Below are 26,852 nucleotides of genomic sequence, written 5' to 3'. Positions count from 1 at the left end.
GTTTTATGCTATCCCTAATCTCTTTAGTCGTCCATGGCTGTTTTTTCTGTGAAGTGGAGCTTTTTCCTCTCAGGGGTATATACTCGCTCTGTATTTTGTTAAATGTTTCTTTAAATATTCTCCACTGTTCTTCAGTCGTTTGACCCATTAACAGATCTTCCCAGTTTACCATGGACAGTCTCTGCCTCATCCTGTTAAAGTCAGCCTTACCCAACTGTAAAATTCTAGTAGCTGATTCGTGCTTTTCACTTTCAAACCCTACCTTGAATTTGATCATGTTGTTTATCATCCTATTTATCCTTTCCGCTAGGAGACTGGTTCCAGATCGGTTCAGATGGAACCCGTCCCAATGGTACAGTTCCCTCCTGTCCCAATACTGATGCCAGTGCCCCATGAAACGGAACCCCTCTTTCCCACACCAGTCCTTCAGCCATGTGTTTACTTCCCTATTTTTCTTATCCCTATGCCAATTTGCACATGGTTCAGGTAATAATCCAGAGATTATAACCCTTGAGGACCTGTTTTTAAATTTTGTTCCTAGTTCCTGATAATCCCCAAACAGGTCCTCTTGCCTAGTGTTGCCTATGTTGTTTGTCCCAACGTGGACCACAACAACTGGATCCTCCCCCTCCCTCTCCAATATCCTTTCAAGCCAGTTAGAGATGTCCCTCACCCTGGCACCAGGTAGGCAACTCTCGGTCCTGCTTACAAAGGATGCTATTATTACCCCTAATTATGGAATCCCCTACCACTACCACTTTTCTTTTTACTCCCCCACTTGAATGGCCTTCTGTCCCACGGTGCAGTGGTCAGTTTGCTCATCCTCCCTACAGTCCTTTTCCTCATCCACATAGGGAGCAAGTACCTCGTACCTGTTAGACAAGGTCAAGAACTGAGGCTCCTCCATTGCTGAATTCAGGATCCCTCTACCTGCCTCACTTGCAGTCACATCCTCCTGTCCCTGACCACTGGCCAAATTTGAGATACTAATCTACGGGGTGTGACTGCCTTAAGCACAGTGTCCAGGAACCTCTCCCTCTCCATGATGTGCCACAGTGTCTGAAGCTCGGACTCCAGACCATCAACTCTGAGCCGAAGTCACTGTGACTCACAATGGGATCTACCAGCTCGCACATCATGCAGCTATGGCACATCGCCTGCCCTGCCATCTCTACTTTACTTTAGTTAATTAGTTTTTCAATTTTTTCAAATTTAGTGCAGATTCCCTACCAGTTTTCCTGTGATGTCACTTTTTTCAAATTTTTCTCAGTTTCAGTTGGAACACTGAAGCAGTGAAAGCCTCCGGATCCGTTCTACCTCCACTCCCCGATGACTAGGCTGCAAAATCCCCGAGGTAAGTTATTTATACTCACAGCTCCAATGCTCCACCCCTCCGGGTCCGCTCCCCGGTGGCTTAAATTGGCCACATTGTCTGTTGAAGGGGCACTTAAGATTTTTAGTGCGGCGGGAGTGGGGGGGGGGGGGGGGCCAAATTCACATCATGAGTGTCGGGGTTGGTAGAAAGGGGGAGACCTGTGCACTTTGTTCAGTTTGTGGGGGAAGGTTAAGTGTGGAAGGTGGGGGGTGGAGAGGGCAGATAATGAATGTTATTGTTATTGGGGGATGGGAAAGGGGTGGAAGATTTTTAATCAGTACAGTTGGGGGGGGGTGGGATCATAGAACTTTAAAAATTTAAATTAGCCAGCAGGGCTTTAAAAATAATGCCAGCTCCTGCACACTGGCAGCTAATGCAGTGCTAGCATCAGAGAGCCCGCCCCCTCCACGTGATGGGTCACCATTTTTTTGCCCACCACCGCTCCTGGCAGCAGGTGCATAAAATCTAGTCCAGCAATTTTGCATAACCCAGGCCCTTAATTGACCTCATTCAGGACTTTTGCACTCCTAGGCAGGAAGTCCTGCCTCCAATAGCTGCAGACAATCTGAGGGCTGGCAGCTCCTCAGTCTCAGTAATGCCACCAGGAGTGGTGGTCACTGCTGGGACTGCACCCAGCCAGAAGAGCAAGAGGGATGCTGGCACCGAAAGGTGAGTGGGGTTTCAGGTCTCACCGGGGAAAATCGGCTGGGACTGGCAAGAGGGTGGGGGTCAATTAGGAGGGCAGGGGGAGCTGCTCCAGCAGGGGGTGGGGGGGGGGGGTGCGGCTTGTGCTGCTGGGGGTACCCTCTGTGGGACACAGGGTGCCCAAGCAGGAGGGCTCCCCCACAGCCCGCAAGGAGGCCGTCTGATTTGACCAGATGGTGTCCCCAGGTGGCGATGTGCCCGACCACCACTGTTAAGATACCAGCGGTGGCGGGAGGCAGCCCTTAAGTGGCAATTAATTGGTCACTTAAGGGCCTCAATTGGCCTGGGTCATGTGAGCCATTTTCAACTCCCCCTCTGCTGGTAAAATGACAGTGGGAGCAGGTAGGCAACGAGAATTGCAACCCTCACCTCCCACTCGATATTATCCCCTTCACCCACCTCCAGTCCACTCCTGGGGTTGTGTAAAATTCCAGCTTAGGAGAAGTGACCAAAAGATCGGTCAAAGAGGTGGGTTTAGTGAAGTGCCTTAAATGAGGAGATTGAGGTGGAGAGGTTTAAGGTACATACCAGTTTAAAAGGAGAAAAAGTGTACTTACAGGAGTTATTATTATTTCTGAGGATGAGGAATATACCCGAGGAAATGACTCAAATACATAGCTAGGCCTTCCTGGGACGTTGGTATCAAATTGTCATATTTAGCAAACTATATGATGCATTCACTCAATAAGCCACCATCTTTATACATTTTGTTTAAATAGTGAATGTTAATGGCAGCATTGATGTGAGCCCAACTTGGAGTGTACTAAATTAGCATCCGTAGAGATACAGGTCGAGCAGCTGCGATTGTTAATATTAGTGGACAACAGCATAACACAATGATCCAGATTTTGTAGTTAGCGGCAAAGCAAAAGCACTCGCCACTGACCTCGAAGAAAGCCGCCCTCAAAGATCTAGTGAGCTCTGTGACAGGAATTACCCCATTCCTGGTGGCAGTTAAATCTGGCACTAAGTTAACGGGAAGTCATGGCTTGCAGCAGCAGTGATGTCAGCAAGCAGGCGGGCAATCAATCACATTGAAGTGTTCACACACAGCAAATCAGAAAGTTAAAACCACAAAATCATTCCATTTTAATTTAAATTTTCAGATAGTGGAATAAATGTATGACTCTATTAAGACAGAAGGTAAAATAAAGACAAACAAACTTAAAAAAGGAAAAACAAACATTAAATATAAGGATTTTTTTTATCATTGTGAAGAAATTTGACATTCCACAAATATAAAATTAGCTTTCCAGAAAAAATAATAAAGATTTGCATTTATATAGCACTTTTTACAGCCACCAGATGTCTCAAAGTGCTTTACAGCCAATGAAATACTTTTTGAAGTGTAGTCACTGTCGTAATGTAAGAAATGCAGCAGCCGATTTTCACACAGCAAGCTCCCACAAACAGCAATGTGATAATGACCAGATCATTTCTTTTATGATGTGGATTGAGGGATAAACATTGGCCAGGGCACCAAGGATAACTCCCTTGCTCTTCTCCAAATCGTGCCATGGAATCTTTTACATCCACCTTCGAGGGTAGACAGGTCCTTGGTTTAACGTCTCATCTGGAAGACAGCACCTCCAATAGTGAAGCACTCCGTCAGTACTGCAAAGGAGTGTCAGCCTTGTGTTTTTGTGCTCAAGTCCTAGAGTGGGGCTTAAACACAGAACCTTCAGAGGTGAAAGTGCTACCAACTAGGCCACAGCTGACACATTAGGGCCAGTAAAAGTGTTTGGCAGTAATCATGAAATTGGTACACTTTTAACAGCCCAGTTACACCTCATTCAAAAAGGTGTAACTTTTTCAAGGGTTTTTAAAGTGAGACTAACAGTGCAGGAGTGAACATTTTCTCCAAGTCATAATTACAAGGGAGATAGCAAGCTGTTGGAACCTCGGCAGCGCACCCCTTGGAGGAATGTAGACTCACTGACAGCAACTTTGGGATTTCTGCATTAATCTGCGCATGTCTGAACTTCTGAAGTTGCTGTCAGTTTCAGTGGAGTAATGACAGCAGAGGATGACAGTTTTGCTGCCATTACCACAGCAAAATCCAGGCCAATAAAGTAAATGAGCTAATATCTCCATTGAAGTAGCTGACAAAGGAATGATACGCCAATGCACGAAGCATTCATTTACTAATTGCACCAACTGTAATTTCTAACCTGCAGTGCTAAACTAAGAGATAGTTTCCACTGAATATGCCAAATCAGCTTCCTCATACTGTGAAGCTCAGTAGCCTTTCCAAACAAGAATTGCTAATTATTGAAGCAGTCCGTCTCTTCAGGATTATTGGTTAAATTTCATAATCTTTGGATGTTAGGAATAGACAAATTAGTCAACGTTCTTACTCCTGATGACTATTGCATCAATTGTACTGGAACTGCAGGCATGTAAATGTTTGTGGAGGCCATGATCAAGCCTGATGGTGATAAAATCCATGGTCAAATAACCTCCCATTGTTCAATGCCCCAGGTTCATAAATGATCGGACAGCGTCAACATGGATTTACGAAAGGGGAATCATGCTTGACAAATCTACTAGAATTCTTCGAGGATGTAACTAGTAGAGTTGATGAGGGGGAGCCAGTGGATGTGGTTTATTTGGACTTTCAGAAGGCTTTCGACAAAGTCCCAGATAAGACATTAGCGTGTAAAATTAAAGCGCATGGGGTTGGGGGTAGTGTATTGCAATGGATAGAAAATTGTTTGGCAGACAGGAAACAAAGACTAGAGATAAATGGGTCTTTTTCCAAATGGCAGGTAGTGACTAGTGGGGTACCACAGCGATCAGTGCTAGGACCTCAGCTATTCACCATATATATTAATGATTTAGATGAGGGAACTAAATGTAATGTCTCCAAATTTGTAGATGGCACAAAACTGGGTGGGAGGGTGAGTTGTGAGCAGGATGCAGAGAGGCTTCAGGGTGATTTGGACAAGTTGAGTGAGTGGGCAAATGCATGGCAGATGCGGTATAATGTGGATAAATGTGAGGTTATCCACTTTGGTAGCAAAAACAGGAAGGCAGATTATTATCTGAATGGCTATAAACTGAGAGAGGGGAATATGCAACGAGACCTGGGTGTTCTCGTACACCAGTCGCTGAAGGTAAGAATGCTGGTGCAACAGGCGGTAAAAAAGACAAATGGTCTGTTGGCCTTCATAGCGAGAGGATTCAAGTACAGGAGCAGGGATGTCTTGCTGCAATGATACAAGGCCTTGGTGAGGTCACACCTGGAATATTGTGCGCAGTTTTGGTCTCCTTATCTGAGGAAAGATGTTCTTGCTATAGAGGTAGTGCAGCGAAGGTTTACCAGACTGATTCCTAGGATGGCAGGACTGACGTATGAGGAGAGATTGAGTCGGTTAGGATTATATTTGCTGGAGTTCAGAAGAGCGAAGGGGGATCTCATAGAAACCTATAAAATTCTAACAGGACTTGGCAGGGTAGATGCAGGAAAGATGTTCCCGATGGTGGGGGAGTCCAGAACCAGGGGTCATAGTCTGAGGATATGGGGTAAACCATTCAGGACTGAGATGAGGAGAAATGTCTTCATCCACAGAGTGGTGTGCCTGTGTAATTTGCTACCACAGAAGGAAGTTGAGGCCAAAACATTGTATGTTTTCAAGAAGGAGTTAGATATAGCTCTTGGATTTAAAGGGATTAAAGGATATGGGGCAAAAGCAGGAACAGGTTACTGAGTTGGATGTTCAGCCATGATCATAATGAATGGTGGAGCAGGCTCAAAGGGCTGAATGGCCTACACCTGCTCCTATTTTCTATGTTTCTATGGTTTTTTATGAAGTAACTTTTAAGATGCGCCTTAAAACCTATCTTTTTATCTAAGATTTTCGTCACCTGTCCTAATATCTCCTTAAGTGGCTCAGCGACAAATTTTGTTGTTAATTCCTGTGAAGCACCTTGGGGCATTTCAATACGTTAAAGGCAATATATAAATGGAAGTTGTTGATATTGTCTTCATGCAATACACCATTAAAGTCTTGCTTGAATTAAAGCTAATTTTCTAACTGCTTCTCCTATATTCCATACTTCTCACAGCCTTTTACTGCCTGACAGACCCCAGTTTTTTTCGCTGTCCCATGTTCCAAAGCTTTATCCCAGTATAAATTTTTATCAAACTGACTATCCCCTCCAAACAGAAGAATCCACCAACCTAATTCAGCAATGACCCCTACTGCGCTCAACTGAATAGAATTGTTTCCACAGCAATAAGTGTGAATAATTACTGGAATATTAAATTATCTTTCATTGTTGGAGTATGCTGGTTCAAAGTTCCCAGTGCAACCTAATCTACAACTGCCAGCTCTGCTGTCCTGTGAATTTTAACCCTCAAATGTTATGTTTTTCTTAATAGTAACATTTTAACATACATTGCTTCAAGGTCTTCCGTGGCAGCATAGTCCAAAATCTGAAAATGTGACTGGTTACGTTTGATATTAATCTTTGTCTTGGCATAGTTCAAATGAACTAAGTTGTGTTAGTTTTTTACAGTCTAGCTTTCTACATTCCTTCATTTGAAATGAGTATATGTAAGGAGAGACAACAAATATTTGGTTACCTGTGTTTTCTCATGCCATACGACTTAGGAATTGTGATTAAAATGTTTTTAAAAATTGTATGTAAAACTACAGTGAATGAGCAGGGATAGGCACCAACATGTTGCAGCACAGACACTTGACAAAATTATTGACTCAGCCACGAACATGGGACAATTAATCTGTATATAAAATGTATAGCCAATCTAATGCCATCAAAACACAGAGGGAGTTAAAACATATTTCGCCCTATTTAGTGAGATACCTGGCATTGATTTTGCTTGCACAGGTAGTCAATGTCTGCCTGCACACTTGATGTAGCATCTGTCACGAGTGATCTTGATCTCTTTATCGCCCCTCTCTCTCTCCCCTCCTTCTCCCCTCTCCGTGTCAAACCCTCTCCCTCTCTCTCTCTTCCCTTTCTGTTCCCCTCTCTCCCCCTCTCTGTGTCCATCTCTCTCCCTCTCTCTGTTACCTCCCTATGTGTCCCTCTCTCCCCCCTCTCCTCCTATGTCCCCTCTCTCCCCGCTTCTCTCACCCTTCACTATCTTTCTCCCCTTCTCCCTACTCTTCCCCTCTTCCCTTCTCTCTCTCACCCCCTCCCCCAGTCTCTCTCTCTCCCCCTCCCCCATGACCCCCTCCCCCATGACCCCCTCTTTACCCCCTTCTCTCCCCCTTCTCTATCTCTCCCCCTTTTCCCTACTCTCCCCCTCTTTCTCACCCCATCTCTCTCTCTCTCTCCCCCTCTCTCCCCCCCTCTCTACCCCTCTTCATCCACCTTTCACTCTCTCCCCCCCCCCCTCCCACTGTCACCCCCTCTCTCTCGGCTCCTCTCTTCCCCCTCCCTCTCTCCCCCCTCTCTCTCTCCTCTCTCTCTCTCTCCCCTTTCTCCCCCCTTCTCTTTCTCACCCCTCTCTCTCTCACTCTCTCCCCCTCTGTCTCTCTCCTCTCTCTCTCTATCTCCCCTTTCTCTCTCCCCTGCTCTCTCTTCCCTCTCCCTCTCTCACCCCCTCCCCTCTCTCTTTCTGCCCCCATTCCCTCTCTCTCCCTCCTCTCTCTCTCCTCTCCCCCCTCCTACCCTTCTCTTTCACTCTCACCCTGTTCTCACTCACCCCCATCTCTCTCACTTTCCCTCTCATTCTCCACCCGCCTCGCCCTAGCTCCCGTCTTCATTCACCATGCACCAGGAGTGGAAACTCAATGCTGCTCAGAGCTAGCCCCAATCTCTGAGAAACAAGGGCCTTTGGCGAGCTGAGAACGTGGATTGTCTGCCTAAAAAGAAAGCTTGTTCTGGCTCAGAGTAGACTTCCCTTTCCAGTTCCAACATTGCTTTCCTGTGTGCTATTCTACCTGTTCTAATCACACCAAACCTCTCCATGGCTGATTCCGTAGGTCAGACATGGGCAGGGAGAACTTGATTGACAGCACCAGCCTTCCCAGCTAGTCCCGCCTCCCCTGTGCTCCAATTCCATGGACGTCCATGCACAGGCAAACCATTCACGCATTTGATTGGTTGGCTTCTAGCTGAATTCGGCGGTCCTGACTTTTCAGTTTGAAGAGGTAGATGACTGGTTCAATGGGTCCCTTGGAGATGGTGATGCGGATGATTTCCTCCAATGGGGTTTCTGATTGTAGCCACAGTATGCAAAGGTGGTCAGTCAACAGGCAGGATGGGAAAGTTTGCAAGTTGGAATGGAGAGAGAGAGTGAGAGAGAGAGGGACCCCAACTTGGATCCGCATGTGTCAGAGTCCAGAGTCCAGATGCTTCTCCTTGCTGCTGCAGAGAAACACAAACTTAAAACCACAGATGGGGAGGGGCTTGTCACATAGCAGTCACTGAGTGATTCAAGCATAGTAGTTGGCAGTATTTCATCTTGCTAAAGAAAAAGAACAAGCACTTCCCTTAAACTTCCTGGGTCTTGGTTCTTGTTGGAATGAGCAGACATTTTATTTCCCTCCTCATAGGCCTTGCAATGTAAGATACAGTGTTGCAAATTAGGTGGCTATCTTAAGCTGCTAGCAAAGTCATCTTTTATCTGTTCTTTTTAAAATTTCTTTCAAAAAATATAAATTCAGATGTCCAGTCAGTGGATTAAAGAAAATTATCATTCAACAAAGCAAGTTGCATTGACAACTCACAATTTATATTGCAAGCAAAAAGGATTTTCTAATCCAGAAAGGATAAATGTATTAATGGGTTACGAGGTTTATTTTTCTTTCAGTCAAGGTTTATGATTGCCTTTCTGGCAAACAAAATAAGCCTAGTGATACGCTTGGTTAGGTACATTCTTGTGGTTGGTTCAAACATGGTTTAAACATGAATGATTCTCAGCATGGTGTGGATAGTGTTGAGTCATACCTGTTTTCATATATTTGCCTATGTTCATGACTCAATTTAAACTTGATAACAAACAGACAAGCCTGGGGAAATTGTGGAGGCCATGGACCCTTTAAAAAAGGGAGTGGGATTATTCAGAGGTACACAATAAGAATTGTGGCAAGCAGAATCTATGGTAAGTGAAATCTATTCCTGAGTTGAATCTTATTTATGCTGGCACTGCAGTATAACTATGGCATGATTCCCACATACTGTATATTTAAGTAATTCTTATTCATTCTGTCAAATTAAGAAAAAAGCATTCCCCTGAAAGATAGACCATAAAATTATGAGGGTTTTTAATAACAATGTTAAAATATGATGCACTTAGCTGCAATTATACTGAAAACAGGAATTGAAGCCACATTATTCAACTGCTCAAGTTGGGTGTGTTTAACAACATGGAATATGCACTGGTAGTGAATAAAGGAGGGCTGAAATTATGGCACTCAGACATTTATATTAATGCACTTAGTTTGGAATCCAGACAGCTAACAATTTGGGCACAGGTTACTGCCCTTTTCCATCTGCAGTTTCAGTTAATACATTGTTAAACACTTTTTCTTGGCTCAGATCCTTTGTGGGTTTTTTTTTCTGTAAAGTGTAATCATTAATCTGAAGTATTTAGTCTGTTACCTTACTGGGCCTAAAACTCAATAACCCCCGAAAACAGGTGCGGGGATCACATTATGCATGCGGGAAGGCTTCCTATGCAGGCAGCACACAAACTTTAGGACCTGGATGCAGTGCTGCAAGAAGTTCAATGAACTCACACAAGTGGTCAACGTCAGTGAATGTATCTTCAAATACTATAGCCTACCTACTGCACCACTAGCCTCACACACTGCTCAATGCACCACGCTTCCATTACTCACCCACCAACAGTCTCTATATATCATGATTCTACCTAACATGCATAGCTTCACCTCACCTTCACACACTTAGCACTGCTGCAAGCCACACACTCACATCTCACAGCTTGCACAAACTGACATCTATTTAGGCATGATAGAACAGTGGCGCAGTGGTTAGCACTGCAGCCTCACAGCTCCAGGGACCCGGGTTTGATTCCGGGTACTGCCTGTGTGGAGTCTGCAAGTTCTCCCTGTGTCTGCGTGGGTTTTCTCCGGGTGCTCCGGTTTCCTCCCACAAGCCAAAAGACTTGCAGGTTGATAGGTAAATTGGCCATTATAAATTGTCACTAGTATAGGTAGGTGGTAGGGAAATATAGGGACAGGTGGGGATGTTTGGTAGGAATATGGGATTAGTGTAGGATTAGTATAAATGGGTGGTTGATGTTCGGCACAGACTCGGTGGACCGAAGGGCCTGTTTCAGTGCTGTATCTCTAATCTAATCTAATCTAATAGAAGATACAAGATTCTGAAGGGGGTTGACAGGGTTGACACTGAAAGGTTGTTCCCCTGGCTGGGGAATATAGAACTCAGGGGCACAGCCTCAGATTAGGGGTCATTCATTTAGGACTGAGATGAGAAGAAATTTCTTTACTTAGAGTGTTGTGAATCTTTGGAATTCTTTACCCCACAGAGTTGAGGATGCTGTATCATTGAGTATATTCAAGGTGAGAATATCAATATTTTTGAGCTCTCAGGGAATCAAGGGGTACAGAGAGTGGGCATGAAAGTGGATTTGAGGCAGAAGATCAGCCATGATTGTACTGATTGGTGGAGCAGGCTCAAGGGGCCACATGGTTTACTCCTGCTGTTGTTTCTAATGTTCTTATGATAGGCATATCACCAAAACACAAAGCACCACACTCATTGACACAATTCTCTGTTTCTTGCAGGATAAGCAGGCACATGACTGGATGCAGCAGCACCTAACCAGCAGGGAACAGGCAAGGCTGTATGCCTTACTCCAATGGAGGAGACGGTGGCGCCACCACTGGAGCAGCCATGACTGAGGCCATGGCAAATGGTAGGCTGAAACTATCGAAGATGACAGTATCTTTATTTTATTTTTTAGATACAGCACTGAAACAGGCCCTTCAGCCCACCTACCTACACTAGGAGCAATTTACAACGGCCAATTTACCTATCACCTGCAAGTCTTTGGCTGTGGGAGGAAACCGGAGCACCCGGCAAAAACCCACGCAGTCACAGGGAGAACTTGCAAACTCCGCACAGGCATTACCCAGAATTGAACCCGAGTCCCTGGAGCTGTGAGGCTGTGGTGCTAACCACTGTGTCCTCGTCAATGTTTCTGCTTAGCTGCATGGGCACAGGCTACACAGCAGCCTGGAAGATACCATGCAGGTCATGCTCTGTGATGAATAAAGGGACCATGCACTGAAAAAACTGGCTGCAAACAGAAACTAAATTCTGAAGAGAACATTGATCCTCATACCTAATCTTCCTTTTCACATCCCATTCACCCCTCATTCCACACTCTCTGCTGATTTACAAGCTTCATGATCGACTCATTTGACTGCAATACCAGTAAACACAACACCAATTCCCAAAGCCGTAAGCTCGCTCCACCTGCTTCTTTCTAGCAACAGAGAATGAAACGTAAACAAGAAATGCTAGATTCACTCAGTAGGTCTGGCAGCATCTGTGGAAAGAGAAGCAGAGTTAACGTTTCGGGTCAGTGACCCTTCTTCGGAACTGACAAAACTATTCAGCTCTCTTGGAATACAGAGACTTAGAGGTCTCCCTTAGGCAACAGTGGATAGCAAATGTTGCAAATATTACCTGCTGCAGCTTGGAAGAAGTCATGATGCCTAAAAGTTCGTGGCCATCGTCACCTTCAGAGCCACTGACAATGCTGTCCTCGCCCTGCTCTGAGGCTGCATTTGTGGCAGCAGCAGGTGGCAGATTTCAATTAGGGCAGCTTTATGAAGCAGATACATCATTCATACACACAAGCTGTTTCCAGTGACTCATACCAGTTCGCTTACCACTTGTCAACTGGGAAATGAAATCCACTTCACTAGTTTTGACTGTCTGCTGGCATGTACCAGTTGAATGTGGAATTTTCACCAGTTGAGCTGCTGGCATGTACCAGTTGAGCTGCTGGCATGAACCACCAATTGAACCACCAGTTCAGGTGGTATTTATCAGTTGGACTGTCCCAGCCACTAGTCTAGTTGAATATCCCAGTCTGAAATGTTTGAACTATGATATAAACCCATTATGTTAATATTGCCCATTATGTTCATTCAGTGAAGTGTACTGCTGTATCATGGTGTTCATTCAGTGAAGTATGGGCATGATATATCAAATCTAGCAAAATTCTTCATCCAGAAAAAACCTTCTGACAATACATGTTTGAGTAAAGCTGGACAAATTTTATTGAGAAAGCTGAAATACATTTCCACACAAGTTCAAAATCATTGCACTTTTGGCTTCTTATTGATATCTTGGATCTTCTGAATTATGTAGCCATTGAATCTCACAAGCTCTTTTGAGACAGTATCCTCACTCAGCCCCTTCGTTTGTAGGTGATGGTGGAAACATGCTGAAAAGAGGAAAGAGAGACAAAATTAAGCATTGCGACCTTCTCAAAATGTAGTAGAAAAGGGACATTCATGGCATATTTAAAGAAAAGATTGGAAACATGGGACATCTTCCTGCAGAGATTTGCAATTTTAAAAGTGCTTGTAAGTTGTTACCTTTGACAGAACTGAGTGTTCTTGGCAAGAGGGGGATTTCGCCTGGGGGGATGCACCACTGGAATGGAAGAACCGTGGGTACACTCTTCCACAGATGAAGCTGTCCCTCAACACAGTGGACCCCCACACAGCAACAGCCAGGGAATTAACAAGCAATGAATGGGTCCTCTGGCTGGTAATAGAGGTCCACTGGCACTCAGGGATTGTGATCCCTGTCTGCAATTGCACCTAAAGGAAAATCGGAGACATATCAGTATCATGTAAGTTTTGAAAATATAGGCTATAAATGACCGTACAGGCTCAACATAAATAAAGGTGAAACATATGGTACAGACTCATGGGGCTGGATTTTATGGGCCCACCTGGGATGGAGTCGGAGGCAGGTGTGCCCATAGTATTGCGACAGGTGGCGGGGGGAGGGCCCATTGCCAAGTGATTTTCCTGGGAGTGGAATAGGCCGACAACAGCTTTCCCACCCAGAGGCCAGTTAAGGCCCTTAAATGGCCTATTAATGGTCCCCCAGCGCTGGGATCTAACCAGCACCAGGAAGTGGGGGTGGGGGGGGGGTGGGGGGGGGTGCTTCGGCCACGTGGGCATGCGGAGGAGTCCCTCCTGGATGCCCCGGTAGGAAAATTGTTTCCTAAACATACTGGGTGGATATGGCCTCCTGCTGAAAGCCCTTCTCCCCATCTTTTTTCTCCCTATTCCCACAGCTTACCCTGTTCGACTGATTTTCTTTGTCATGCAGTCATCCAAGGGAGATGCAAGCTGCTGCAGCCATGTCTGGAAATACATAGTTTGCGCAGAATCCTTGAAGTCAAGACAGAATCCTGCAGCAAATGCCACACCACTCCCTGTGGACGTTTATCAAATTTAAACAATTCTGGAAGCCACCAAGCACTTAGACAATCACAGCAACAGCCAATAGAAATCAATCAGCAATTAACCTGAAAAAGTCCCTTCCAGCTGAACGCATGCAAGGCTAAGAGAAGGCTCCAAAATGGCAGCACTGGCATCAGGTCAGTGCTACACACTGATTAACACCACAGTCTGCCGACTCTGCACACTCTGGAGGATGCTCCCCGCCCAAGTGCTAACGCCCTCACCAAAATGTTGTCCAGCGCAGCTATCACCAAAAGTGTGTGCGTGCTGTGGATGGCATTTTGGAGATAAAATGACATTCGTAATTCCAAAAAACAGGGCACTACAGAACCAAGTTTTGCAGCAATTGAATGTTCATCTAATGCAAAAGGCTGGTGAGCATTTAAGGAGCTGAAAGTATCAGGTACCTACTGAAAATTTATAATTTGAATAATTATGATTGAGACAAGGACTTTGCTTATTCTTATCTATATTATTTCGAAAGTAGTAGCAAATTGTTAGGAGGTAGATGGATTTGATTTAACAAAGCACAGCAAATAAGAAAATGCACTGCTTGCATCTTCAGCTACATGCTGAGATCAAAACATTTCTAATTTATACTGTTCTAGAAGTGTTAGCGTACACAGGAAGATGAATGACAGAACATGTTTTTATCAAATAGAGCTATCATACTTTATTGGACCCAGTGTGAAAAGTTCCTTATAAGGATCAATCTGCAGTTTAAAAAAAGTCTCATGATTCAATTTATCAGATTAACTATGCTGGTGAGATCTGGTACTTTCATCTCCCCACAACCATTAGTTGTAGAAAATATGTTATCTCAGCTGTATCAAATAGCTTCTGTTGTGTCAGACATTTGGATTGCTTTACTGTAGAAAGTAACAAATATCATGTCATGACAAGAGTGCTATTAAATGACCTAAAAGCTCAATCATAAAGTGGGCGGGGAGTTAAAATTACATTCTTCAGTTTTATTACTGTATTTATTCAAACAAGTTATATTGCGATTGCAAAATAAATCTTTGCTAAAAGCTATGTATCAACTGTCGATTTTTGGATGAATATCCAGAAAAACGAAGCGGAAAAGATAAATGGTTAGATTGATGCATCTGTTCACCACAAAATGTTAACCTAATGTTTCTGGAAAATAGTTTCCAATTAGTAGAAGAACATGGGGAGTAGTTTAGAGCTGTTGAATTGCTCTAAAATCCATTGGGTTTCTTTAAATAAATGGCATAAACAATGAATGGAACAACATATTAGCAAGTGATGAGCAAAGTTCCCTTTACTTCTCAACAATTTGAAGATGGTGGATTTAGGGAAATAATCAAAACAATTCTGATTTTGGAGTAATAAGCAAACACCTGAATTAACTATTTGAAAAATCCATATACATCATTGTCAAGCTTCGAGGACTGAACAAATAAAACCATCAGAGGCTGCAGATTTCCTGCATTTTATTTGAAAAATCATTCTCAGAATATGGACAATGCTGACAAGACTGGCATTTATTGCCTATCCCTAGTTGCCCATGAGAAGGTGGTGCACCATCGAACCCACAGTGACTAGGAGGCAGCTTGTCGAATGCGATGGCAGCAATGAATTGACCCCACTGACTGCTAATACTCTTTGCATGCAATTGTTTGTTCCACACGACTTGATTTCAGAAGATCACCAGATAGCTATAGATGAGGAAAGCTATTCAGCTCATAATTTATCCACTGAGAATGGCACTACTATATCTTCCCCCACCTTCTGTTAACTATTAAATGGTTCTAAGGTATTTGGTGCCTCTACCCATGAAGAATTTTTTTTTCTGTTGGTCTATCATTACATTTTGTTAGTGTAGACCATGTCCATTTGTCCTACTCCTGTAATTTAAAGAAGGTTAAGAGAAGGCTTCAAAATGGCAGCACTGGCATCAAATCAGCGCTACACACTGATTAACCTTCTTGAATTGCTGCAGTCCATGAGTAGTCCCACAATGTTTCTAGGTAGGGAATTCAAGGATTTTGATCCATCAATGATGAAGGAACAGTGATATATGTCCAAGTTGAGACTATGTGAGACTTGGAGGAGAACTTGGAAATGATTGTGTTCCCATGGAGCTACTGCCCTCATCCTTCTAAGTGTTGTAAATTGTGGGTTTGGTGAATTGCTGCATTGCATCCTGCAAATATCATGTACTGTAGCCATGTGCGCTGGTAGTGGAGGGAGTGAAAATTTCAGGTGGTGGATGGGTTGCCAATCAAGTGTATTGCTTTGTTCTGGATGGTGTCGAGCTTCTTGAGCACTGTTGGAACTGCACTCATCCAGGCAAGTGGAGAGTATTCTATCACACTCCTGATTTGTGCCTTGGGAAGAGCTTTGGAGAGTCAGGAAACAAGCCACACACCACAGAATTCCCAGCATCTGGCCTCCTATTGTAGCCACAATATGTATGTGATTGGTCTAGATGGGTTTCCGGCCAATAGTGATCTCTAGAATGTTGATAGAGGGGATTCACCAGGCTGGCATCTCACTCACAAGTTCACTTGGTGCTGTTCTTGACACACTCAGGTAGCTGAACCGATGTTGCCCAAAGTCAAAATGACCCCCACAATCGACGGATTATTAGTCCAAGTCTCTGGCTTACTAGAACAGTAACATAACCACAATGCTACCGTACCCGGGAGAAATCCACACACAACTCAATGTTGAACAAGATTAATGCTTTTAAAATTTGCAGATCAAAAACTTAATTAAAATTACCATATATAGATATCAATAAGGATGAAAGAAGGACAATTAATCGCTTAGAACAAGATGACCTACTAGAATTTACTGTACCAAAGTGGAATGAGCACATGCAAATCTTATCATTTGCAGTCAAATCATATAAGGTAATACAAAATCAGAGGAAAAAAGCTGAACCAGGAATCCTCCTTCAGAAAACTCAAATTCAAATGGATACAGAAGCTGTAGGCATGCCTTTGTGGACAGGGCTGGATTTTACCCGCCCCTCCCCCCACCCGACGTCAGGGGTTGTGGCGGGAGGGGCCCGGAAAATACCTCCGGGAGAGGCTCACCATGGGCCGTGATGCTGGGAAGGCCCCACACCATATTACCGGTGGTGGCAAGGCCACGTGGCAGCCACCTCACTGCTCAGCGCTGGGGACATCATTAACGTATGTTAATTAATTTAAATGAATGAATAAATAGTTATCTCATTGCACAGGCCACCCCGCTGCGATATTCCAGTTGCTAGAACTCCCACTCCTTCAGATCTCCGTTTGGAGATCCGAGGTGGAACATTGGTGGGGTGGGGGGGAAGCGTTAAGTTTTCAGAGCAATGGGGAGCGGGATGAAACCTACCCGATTGGTCTAGGGGGTGGTGGGAAAGGGTAAAGGTCCGAGTTAATAAACTGGGGGGGGGTAAGGTTGGGATCGCAATGTCTGTTTTTTTGGGGGTGAGAGGGCAACTAATAAATTGTTTACTAATTGGAGGGGTGGGAAAGGGTCTTGAAACTTTTATTAAAAATCTCACTTTAATTTTATACAGCCTATTGCTTTCAACATTAAAGTGAAGTGGAAGGGCTCTATGCCCTCTATAAATGGCACCGTCACCTGCCCGGTGGCACCGGACGCCATTGCCAGGGACAGAGCGCCCGCCTCCTCCACGTCATCGGTGGGGCGGAAGTCCGCCCCGGCCATTTAAATGAGCCGCCGTGCTAAATATCATGGTGGCTCCATGGAGCGTTTCTTGCACGTGCGCGAGCTGCTTTTGAAGATCGGCGGTGAGCTGGAAAATTTCAGCCTGATGCCTCAGAAATGACAGAGCTTTGGAATAAATAATGGAATTTTAAAGAGAAAATAAACATAAAGAGTAAAGTGGTTCAATTAATTTATCATTGTCTCTGTATTTAATAGCTGTTGGCACTTCTTGTTTCCTATTAACCCCCAGTCAGAAGATTCTGTGGTCACTTGTTTAGGCTATTTATATGTCGTGTTGTGCTGTGCTTCTTTATATGTAAAGCTGTTAAGCAGATCAGTGAATCATCTGTAGGATAGATGCAGGCTTGTTATTCAGGTTCAGGTTCAACACAACACTCTTTATTACTTTATCTATTTACATTGTATGAGCTCAGCTCCAGGTGTTGTCCTTGCTTTTTTTAAAAATTCATTCATGGGATGCGTGTGTCGCTGGCTAGGCTAGCATTTGTTATCCATCCCTAATTCCCCTTGAATAGAAGGCATTTTAGAGTCAACCATATTGCTGTGGGTCTGGAGTCACATGTTGGCCAGACCAGGCTAGGATGGAAGATTTCCTTCCCTAAAGGACATTAGTGAACCAGATGGGTTTTTACAACAATTGACAATGGTTTCATGGTCATCATTCAACAAGCTTGTAATTCCAAATTTGATTGAGTTCAAATTTCACCATCTGTCATGGTGGGATTCAAAGCCATGTCCCCAGAGCATTCGCCTGGGGGTCTGGATTACTGGCCCAGTGACACTACCATTCGGCGCAGGCTTAGAGGGCCAAATGGCCTGTTCCTGTGCTGTATTGTTCTTGTTCATTACACCACCACCTCCCCTGCTGCTGTGTGTGCTCTGTCTACAGGCCGTGTGCTCAGTTTCCTTACAATATGGTGTCTCCTGCACATATTTGGTGACATCATCAGTTATATCAGTGGTCTGGTCTCTTAAAGGTAAGGTTACTTAAAGGTGAGGTCACCATTACACTACATTACACTATGTAGACTTGATTTTTAAAAATCTATTAAGAACTATAGTGATCAGAGCAAAACACAGTGGCCTAAAAATTGTTTGATGCTGCACCCATTTTAGAGGAAAAGGGGCACTGAAAGAGGTGATAGGGCCTTTGCATTTTCAAATAGGAGGCCTTCATTGCAAAATTGTTAAGTCCTGAACACAGCTGGTGCCTGGCCAGGTACCTTCAGGAATATGTGGTCTACAAAAGCAAAATTTGGCAGATTCTGGAAATCTGAAACAAAAGCAGAACATGCTGGAAATACTCAGCAGCTCTGGCAGCATCTGTGGAGAAAGAGACAGAGTTAACATTTCAGGTCAATCATCAGATCTATAACCAGCCTAATCAGCTACCCTTAAAGGGACCACTGGAGGCCACCATCAAAAAGGTAAGTTTGTTGAAAAATACTTACCTGAATGTGGAGCCAGGAGGTGCAAGAATGCTCCTCCCCACACAACTTCATTGCTGAAAAGCATTGCTTGCACCCACTCGACCTCTTCCTATTTGCCTCCTCTCCACCACACTCTCAAGTGGTGCATTCCAGATCCTAACCACTCACTGTGTAAAAATGCTTTTCCTCGTGTTGCCATAGGTTCTTTTGTCATTCACCTTATATGGAAAGGTCCCAGCAGATTGGAAAACTACAAATGTAACACCTTTGTTCAAGAAAGGAGGGAAACAGCAGGAATCTTTGGGCCAGTTAGCCTAATGTCTGTAATTGGGAAAATGCTAGAATTCATTATTAAAGTGATAGTAGCAGGACATCTAGAAAATCACAATACAATAAGGCAAAGTCAACATGGTTTTGTGAGAGGGAAATAGTGTTTGACAATGAAATGACAATGAAAATTTATTAAAGTTCTTTGAGGATATAATAAACAGGGTGGATAAAGGGGACCAGTAAATGTAGTGTGTTTGGATTTCCAAAAGGCATTTGATAAGGTGCCACATAAAAGGTTACTGCACAAGATAAGAGCTCATGGTGTTGGGGGTAATATATTAGCATGGATAGAGGATTGGTTAATAAACAGAACTCAGAGAGTTGGGATAAATGGGCCATTTTCAGGTTGGCAAACTGTAACTAGTGGAGTGCCACAGGGATCAGTGCTGGGGTCTCAACTATTTACGATCTATATTAATGACTTGGATGAAGGGACTGAATGTATTGTAGCCAAATTTGTTGACAATATGAAGATAGGTAGGAAAAGAATTGTGAGAAGGATACAAATAATCTGCAAAGGGATATTGATAGGTTAGGTGACTGGGCATAAATTTGGCAGATGGAGTATAATGTGGGAAAATGTGTGGTTGCCCACTTTGGCAGGAAGAATAGAAAAGCAGAGTATTATTTAAATGGAGAGACAGCAGAATGTTGTGATACAGAGGGAGCTGGGTGTCCTTTACATGAATCACAAAAAGTCAGCATGCAGGTAAAACAAGTAATTAGGAAAGCAAATGGAATATTGGCATTTATTGCAAGGGGGATGGAATATAATAGTAAGGAAATCTTGCTACAGCTGTACAGGGCATTGGTGACACTGCACCTACAGTACTGTGTGCAGTTTTGGTCACATTATTAAAGGAGGGACATACTTGCATTGGAAGCAATTCAGAGAAGGTTCACTCTGCTGATTCCTGGGATGAGAGGTTTGTCTTATGAGGAAAGGTTGAGCAGATTGGGCTGAAACTCATTAAAATTTAGAAGATTGAGAGGTGTTCTTATTGGAAAATATAAGTTTCTGAGGGGGCTTGACAGAGTAGATGCTAAGAGGATGTTTCCCCTCATGGGGGAATCTAGAACTCGGGGGCACAGTTTCAAATTAAGGAGTCTCCCATTTAAGACGGAGCTGAGGAGGAATTTCATCTCTCAGAGGGTCGTTGGTGTTTGGAATTCTCTATCGCAGGGAGCAGTGGAGGCTGAGTCACTGAATATATTTAAGGCTAAGTTAGACATATTTTCGATCCACAAGGGAGTAAAAGGTTATGGGGGGCAGGCAGGAAAGTGGAGTTAAGGCCACAATCAGATCAGCCATGATCTTAGTGAATGGCAAAGCAGGCTTGAGTGGCTGAATGGTGTACTCCTCCTCCTATCATGTTCTTATGTTCTTATCAAGGTCCTCTGGTTCTCAACCCTTTCACCAATGGGAAGAGTTGTACTTCAGAAGTATTTGTTCTAGCACAGAGAATGTTTCTTGGTAGGACAATACGAGCCAGATCTAAGCCAATATTCCTTATTACCCCATTGTCGAATAAAACATTTCAGAAACTTATGCCCATTTATGATCTCAAGGGGCACAGTGGCACAGTGGTTAGCACCGCAGCCTCACAGCTCCAGCGATTCAGGTTCAGTTCTGGGTACTGCCTGTACAGAGTTTGCAAGTTCTCCCTGTGACCGCGTGGGTTTCCGTCAGGTGCTCTGGTTTCCTCCCACAGCCAAAGGTCGATAGGTAAATTGGCCATTGTAAATTGCCCCTAGTGTAGGTAGGTGGTGGGGATGTGGTAGGGAATATGGGATTAATGTAGGATTAGTATAAATGGGTGGTTGTTAATTGGCACAGACTTGGTGGGCCGAAGGGCCTGTTTCAGTGCTGTATCTCTAAATAAAAAAAATAATAAAATTCCAAGACTGTAAAATCAAGCAATCTGTTCTAGTACAGCTACAATACTAGCACCTACCCAGCATAGTGGAAAAGTACCCAGGTATGTCCTGTGCACAAAAAGCAGGACAAATTCAACCCGGCCAATTACCGCCCTATCAATCTACTCCCGATCATCAGTAAAGTGATAGAAGGGGTCATCGACAGTGCTATCAAGTGGCACTTGCTCAGCAATAACCTGCTTACTGACGCTCAGTTTGGGTTCCGCCAGGTCCACTCAGATCCTGACCTCATTACAGCCTTGGTCCAGACATGACAAAGGAGCTGAACTCCAGAGGTGAGGTGAGAGTGACTGCCCTTGACAAGGCAGTATTTGACCGGGTATGGCATCAAAACTGGAATCAGGGGGAAGACTCTCCACTGGTTGGAGTCATACTTAGTACAAAGGAAGATGATTGTGGTTGTTGGAGGTCAATCATCTCAGTCCCAGGACATCACTGCAGGAGTTCCTCAGCGCAGTGTCCTCGGCCAAACCATCTTCAGATGCTTCATCAATGACCTTCCCTCCATCAGAAGTGGGAATGTCCACTGCTGATTGCACAATGTTCAACACCATTCACAACTGCTCAGATACTGAAGCAGCCCATGTCCATATGCAGCAACATCTGGACAACATCCAGGCTTGGGCTGATATGTGGCAAGCAACATTGGCGCCACACAAGTGCCAGGCAATGACCATCTCAAACAAGAGAATCTAACCATCTCCCTTTGGCGTTCAATGGCATTACTATTGCTGAATCCCCCACTATCAACATCCTGGGAGTTACCATTGACCAGAAACTGAACTGGACCAGCCACATAAATGCTGTGGCTACAAAAGCAGCTCAGAAGCTGGGAATGTTGCAGCAAGTAATTCACCTCCTATCTCCCAACGCCTGTCCACCATCTACAAGGCACAAGTCAGGAGTGTGATGGAATACTCTCCACTTGTCTGGATGAGTGCAGCTCCAACAGCACTCAAGGAGCTCAACACCATCCAGGACAAAGCAGTCTGCTTAATTGGCGCACCATCCACAACCTTCAACATTCACTCCCTCCATGACTGATGCACAGTGGCAGCAGTATATACCATCTACAAGATGCACTGCAGCAACTCATAAAGGCTCCTTCGACAGCACCTTCCAAACCTGCAACCTCTACCACCTCGAAGGACCAGGGCAGCAGATGCGTGGGAACACTACCACTTGCAACTTCCCCTCCAAGCCACACACCATCCTGACCTGGAGCTATATCGCCGTTCCTTCACAGTCGCTGGGTCAAAATCCTGGACCTCCCTTCCTAACAGCACTGTTGGTTCAGCAGTTCAAGAAGGCAGCTCAACACCACCTTCTCAAGGGCAATTAGGGAACGGCAATAAATTCAGGCCTAGCCAGCAACAGCCACGTCCCATGAATGAATAAAAAAACTGTTTAATTTTGTGTAACTCTTTTCTTGTTCTTAAAAATTCATCTTTTTATGTTCAAATCTTAAAATATGCTCCATTGGCTATTACAATGTTTTAGTCAAGTAACCTCAAAAATGCTTATGTCACCATTGACCCACCATAAATAACCTTCTGTGACATCGCATTACCAAGCATTACTACTTTGTGCATCTGAGCTCATGGAATTTGAAAGGTTTCTACTGAATTACTCACATAATAAAAATCATTGCAATGTGGCCACATTATATGAAACACACCTTGGCCAACGTAACATTACACAAAAACTGATGTCTAAACTTTGGCATCAATGCTTTTGGCACCATTCCTGTTTAGTGGATCAAACACTCTTAGCAATAAGCTTGCAAATTAATATTGTGCTTATCTTTAAGCCCTTGGATACCCAATGCTAAATTAGATGATCTCAGCTGGGACAACAAAAGCAAAGTACTATAAAATGCTGGAAATATTCAGCAGGTTAGGTAGTATCTGGCCAAAGGAGAGGAATTCCCTCTACTGATCATTATTCAATGATTCTTGCTGGTATGCAGACTTCTGTTGAGAACAAGATCAAACTTAGCTGTGATACCTTCACCAATGAATAACCTGTTTACTCTCTGTTCTGATGAAGAGTCACTGACCTGAAACATTAACTCTGCTTCTCTCTCCACAGATGCTGCCGGACCTGCTGAGTATTTCCAGCATTTCTTGTTTTTTATTCCAGATTTCCAGCATCTGAAGTATTTTGCTTTTATTAACCTGTTTACTCTGATTGCTTAGGTTCATATGTAAAGGATTTCTACATCAGTAAAGAACTGGACGACTATTGAACCTGCAGAACTGTGCTTCAGCAGGAGTCAGTGGCTGGAATTTTACCGGCATTAAACGTGTCTCTTCGGAGGCGCCCGGATGGTGAAATGAAGCGCGATGACGTCGGGCCGTGTCCCCGGCGTCATTGTGCGCAGACGTCATTTTACCAACGTCGGAAGTTGGGCGTGAGCAAGTCTGTGCTCTCCGCCCATATACAAGTAATTGAAAGGTAATTGAGGTCGTTTACAAAGCAATTGACTACAATTTTATGTCTGAGGTCTGATTTAACGTCCGTAAATCGGTTCGTGGGGCGTGTCAGCCAGCCAGCAGCTACACAGCGGCGGGAGGCATTGATTCAGGAGGGAGTTGGAAGTACAATTTTCAGTTTTATTCTGAAATAATTCTAATGCTATTTGTATATCCTGACAAGGTGTGTGACTTGCAACTAGTGCTAAAGGATTTATCTGAGTGTTCTGCACTGCTGATGGGGACCCATCAACTTTGATTTATGTGGTGAAAGCAAGGGGATCTCGTGAGCCAGTCCTAACTGCTGGAAGCTAATACCTGTGGTCAGAGCATCTGGTGAATAGTACAGCAATGGGAATTGTTCAACGTGGAGATGGATCATCAGATGAGGAGGACCTTGCCCGATGAGGGACAGAAGGGCAAATGGGCAGGGGAACATGCAACAAGCTGATCCAGTACACCATCGTGATGTGGGAGGGAGAGCAGGTGGCAGAGTCGCCCGTTAGCGAACACGTCAGGATACGTGCCCACCCACCAGGAGGGGCATACCGGCTGTGTCTGAGCTACCTGCAGCTGTCAGATCGCCAGTGCAGAAGAAGACTGCGGCTGTCACGGGAGACTGTCACATCTCTTTGTGAGATGTTGGCAGTGGATGTTTCCTCAAACTGTATCGGTGGCCATCCAATGCCAGTCACTCTAAAGGTTACAGTATCTCTTAACTTCTATGCGTCTGGCTCATTCCAAGCCTCAGCAGCAGACTTGTGCGGAGTCTCACAAGCAGCAGCGCACCACTGCATCAAGGTTGTGACTGATGCATTGTTCCAACGTGGTAACCAATTCATCACGTTCAAGGCGGACAACACTTGTGAGGCTGAGAGAGCCAGAGGCCTCAGCACTATATCTGTGTTTCCAATGGAACAGGGCGTGATTGACTGTACTCATGTGGCCTTCAGAGCCCCAGCAGGTCAGTTGGGGCATTGATTAACCACAAGAGATACCATTCAATGAACGTTCAGCTCGTCTGTGATCATCGTCAGAGAATCATGCAGGTGTGTGCACGTTACCCTGGGATTTGTCATGATGCCTTCATTCTCCGAAACTCCCCTGCACCTGCACTTTTCAGGCCTCCAGACAGAATGGAGGGATGGATACTTGGCAACAGGGGTTATCCTCTGAAGACATGGCTCATGACACCAGTGAGGAATCCCAGAAGTTATGTGGAGGAACGATACAATAAGAGCCATGCAGCTACCACAGTGACCATCGAACAAACTATAGGCCTGCTTAAGATGAGGTTCAGGTGTCTTGACCACTCAGGTGCAGCACTGCAGTACGCACCTTCAAGGGTTGCAAGAATAATTGTCGTCTGCTGTGCCTTGCATAACCTGGCGACTGAAAATGGAGAGGCACTGGAGAAGGATCAGTGTCATCGCGATGTGTCATCAGATGACGATGATGTTTCTGATGATGTAGCTGGACACCACTGACTTGATGGTCATGGAAAGGAAGCTGAATTTAATTTGGATCTAAGTGCTTGATAGACAAGGGTGTCTTTAAGAGGCAGACGTTTCCATTGAGAGTGTGTAAATTTTCGCACAATTTGGATTACCATATGACAAGACTAATTGTGAGGCTCTGAAAGGGCAAATTCACTCACCTTCACGGGGAGAGAAAATGCAATGATGCAATCCTTCACATCATGAGGAACGCCACCCAGGTGTGAGACCTCACATTTTGAATTACTTCTGTTGAGCAACGATGTTGGAATTGACTTCAGGAAAGCCATGACAAAATCTCAGAGAACCCGATTTTGTTACAATATTTTATAACACATTCAAATAAAAAACCTTTCAATTCACCCTGTGAACCATTAGTGATGTTAAAGTGATTTCTTAAATCTTTTCCGAGTGCTCTTTCGAGTGCATGATCCCTCGCCACCAGACACACCAGAGGCAGGTGGCTGAACTGTTTGCTGCCCTGCTTGTGATGACTTTGGCGGACGTCCTCTGCTTGCTCGCGGCCGTGAGGGCCCCGGCATCTCAGGGCTCTCCTGAGAAATCTCATGAGTACCCTGTAACACCCTGGGATTTCGCTGATCACATGTCCCTGGCAGAGGAAGCAAGGAGCTGGAGGATGCATCAGAGGCGCCCTGAGAGGAACTCCCATATGCGATCTGCTGCCCCTGTGCCCTCCTGAGGCTCGGACAATCCTCAATGGTGACATCAGAGGGATGAGCGGCCTCGACCTGGCGCCAGAGCATCAGATTTTGCTCTCTGGGGCTCTGGTCCAGGGAGTCCACAATCGATCTGACATCACGAAGTGCATCCAGAACTGGCCCTTCCACTGCAGCCGCCAATCTGTCAATGGTGGAAGCCAGATGTTCAATTGCCTGAGAGTGAGCAGAAATCATACTCTGGATGGATGTAGCCAGAGTTTGATTAATTGTACGTATTGTCTCAGGCAGCTCCGCCAGATTTTCAAGGACCGCTTGCTGCACCTGCAACATCTCCCGCCGAATGGATGTTCTCAAAGGCATGTCATCAGCTTGCTGCTCTGCACTGGCCTGGCCTCCCACACTCCTCCAACTGTGTGAGGCATCGGCCGATTCTGCCTCCGGTGGCTGGCCTGACACCTGTGCTGTGCTGACACCCGGATGTGAAATCGAATCCACGGACACGCAAATCCCAACCGCGGTGTCTGTATCTGCGCTGGTGCTTGGTGCGTCGCAAGGATGTGACGGTGTACCTTCTGAGGCGCCCTCCTCAACCTCAGAGGTGGATGGTGGTACAACTGAGACGCTTCCTGTTCCATGCAGTCGGTCACCTGCTAGGAAAATCATATTGATCAGTTTGATCAGAAAGCCAGAGTGGAAAACATGTATTTGAGTCCATTATGGTCACATCAGTGTAATGGGACTTTTGAGGGCCTAATTATGTTCATTAGTAACTCATAACAACATTGGCCCATCAACACTCCCCCACCCTGCCCCCTCCCCCCCGAAATGCACTAATACACCACTTTCTGGATCACTCACGGTCATGGCCATGTCCACTGGCCTCGCCATCTGCTACGGCTCGTCCTCCTTCCTCCCCTGCTATCATCAATGCGTCCTCCTCCATTCTACTGAGAAATGCTGGACAGGCCATGCCACCACCTGTCCAGGACCTCTCTCGGGCGTTGTGTGCCCTCTTTTCCTAATGAAAGAAAAAAATTAGGTCAAACATTTGTGTGCGCATTTCACGCCATCACCCAAATGGGTTGATGTGTATTTTAACTGCTGTGCCATTGCTGAGCGTGCCCTCATAAACCCCTCCTTAACGTTCATCTCACATATGCCCATCTTGCATCCCAATGCAAGGAGGCAGCCAGGCAATGATCACACAGCGGTTCCACATTGCATCATGAATACAAATACACCCTCCCTTGACAA

At 44.8% G+C, this 26,852-nt stretch overlaps 1 protein-coding gene and 1 long non-coding RNA gene across 4 annotated transcripts; one reads left to right on the top strand and one right to left on the bottom strand.

The window, feature by feature from the left end:
• The first annotated feature begins 8,991 nt into the window (after positions 1-8,991).
• LOC137345870 (putative nuclease HARBI1) lies at positions 8,992-25,225 on the top strand. 3 transcript variants are annotated; one of them, XM_068009124.1, is made up of 4 exons: positions 8,992-9,158; positions 10,828-10,958; positions 12,484-12,914; positions 23,607-25,225. In XM_068009124.1, the coding sequence occupies exon 4, from the start codon at positions 23,846-23,848 to the stop codon at positions 24,401-24,403; it is 558 nt and encodes a 185-aa protein (XP_067865225.1). In that variant the 5' UTR covers positions 8,992-9,158; positions 10,828-10,958; positions 12,484-12,914; positions 23,607-23,845; the 3' UTR covers positions 24,404-25,225. The 3 variants fall into 3 exon arrangements, with proteins under 3 accessions (XP_067865225.1, XP_067865232.1, XP_067865220.1); XM_068009131.1 differs by lacking the exon at positions 12,484-12,914; XM_068009119.1 differs by having other exon boundaries at positions 10,828-12,914.
• Positions 12,327-13,531, bottom strand: LOC137345909 (uncharacterized). Its single transcript, XR_010968614.1, has 3 exons — positions 13,373-13,531; positions 12,655-12,882; positions 12,327-12,500 (listed from the first exon to the last, which is right to left on the bottom strand). It is a non-coding gene; the product is annotated as an uncharacterized lncRNA (long non-coding RNA).
• Positions 25,226-26,852: the final 1,627 nt, after the last annotated feature.

The sequence above is a fragment of the Heterodontus francisci genome, chromosome 2 (assembly GCF_036365525.1).
Source record: "Heterodontus francisci isolate sHetFra1 chromosome 2, sHetFra1.hap1, whole genome shotgun sequence".
NCBI lineage: Eukaryota > Metazoa > Chordata > Chondrichthyes > Heterodontiformes > Heterodontidae > Heterodontus > Heterodontus francisci.
Note: the sequence above shows the minus strand (reverse complement) of the source record. Positions and strands in the feature narration are given on the sequence as shown.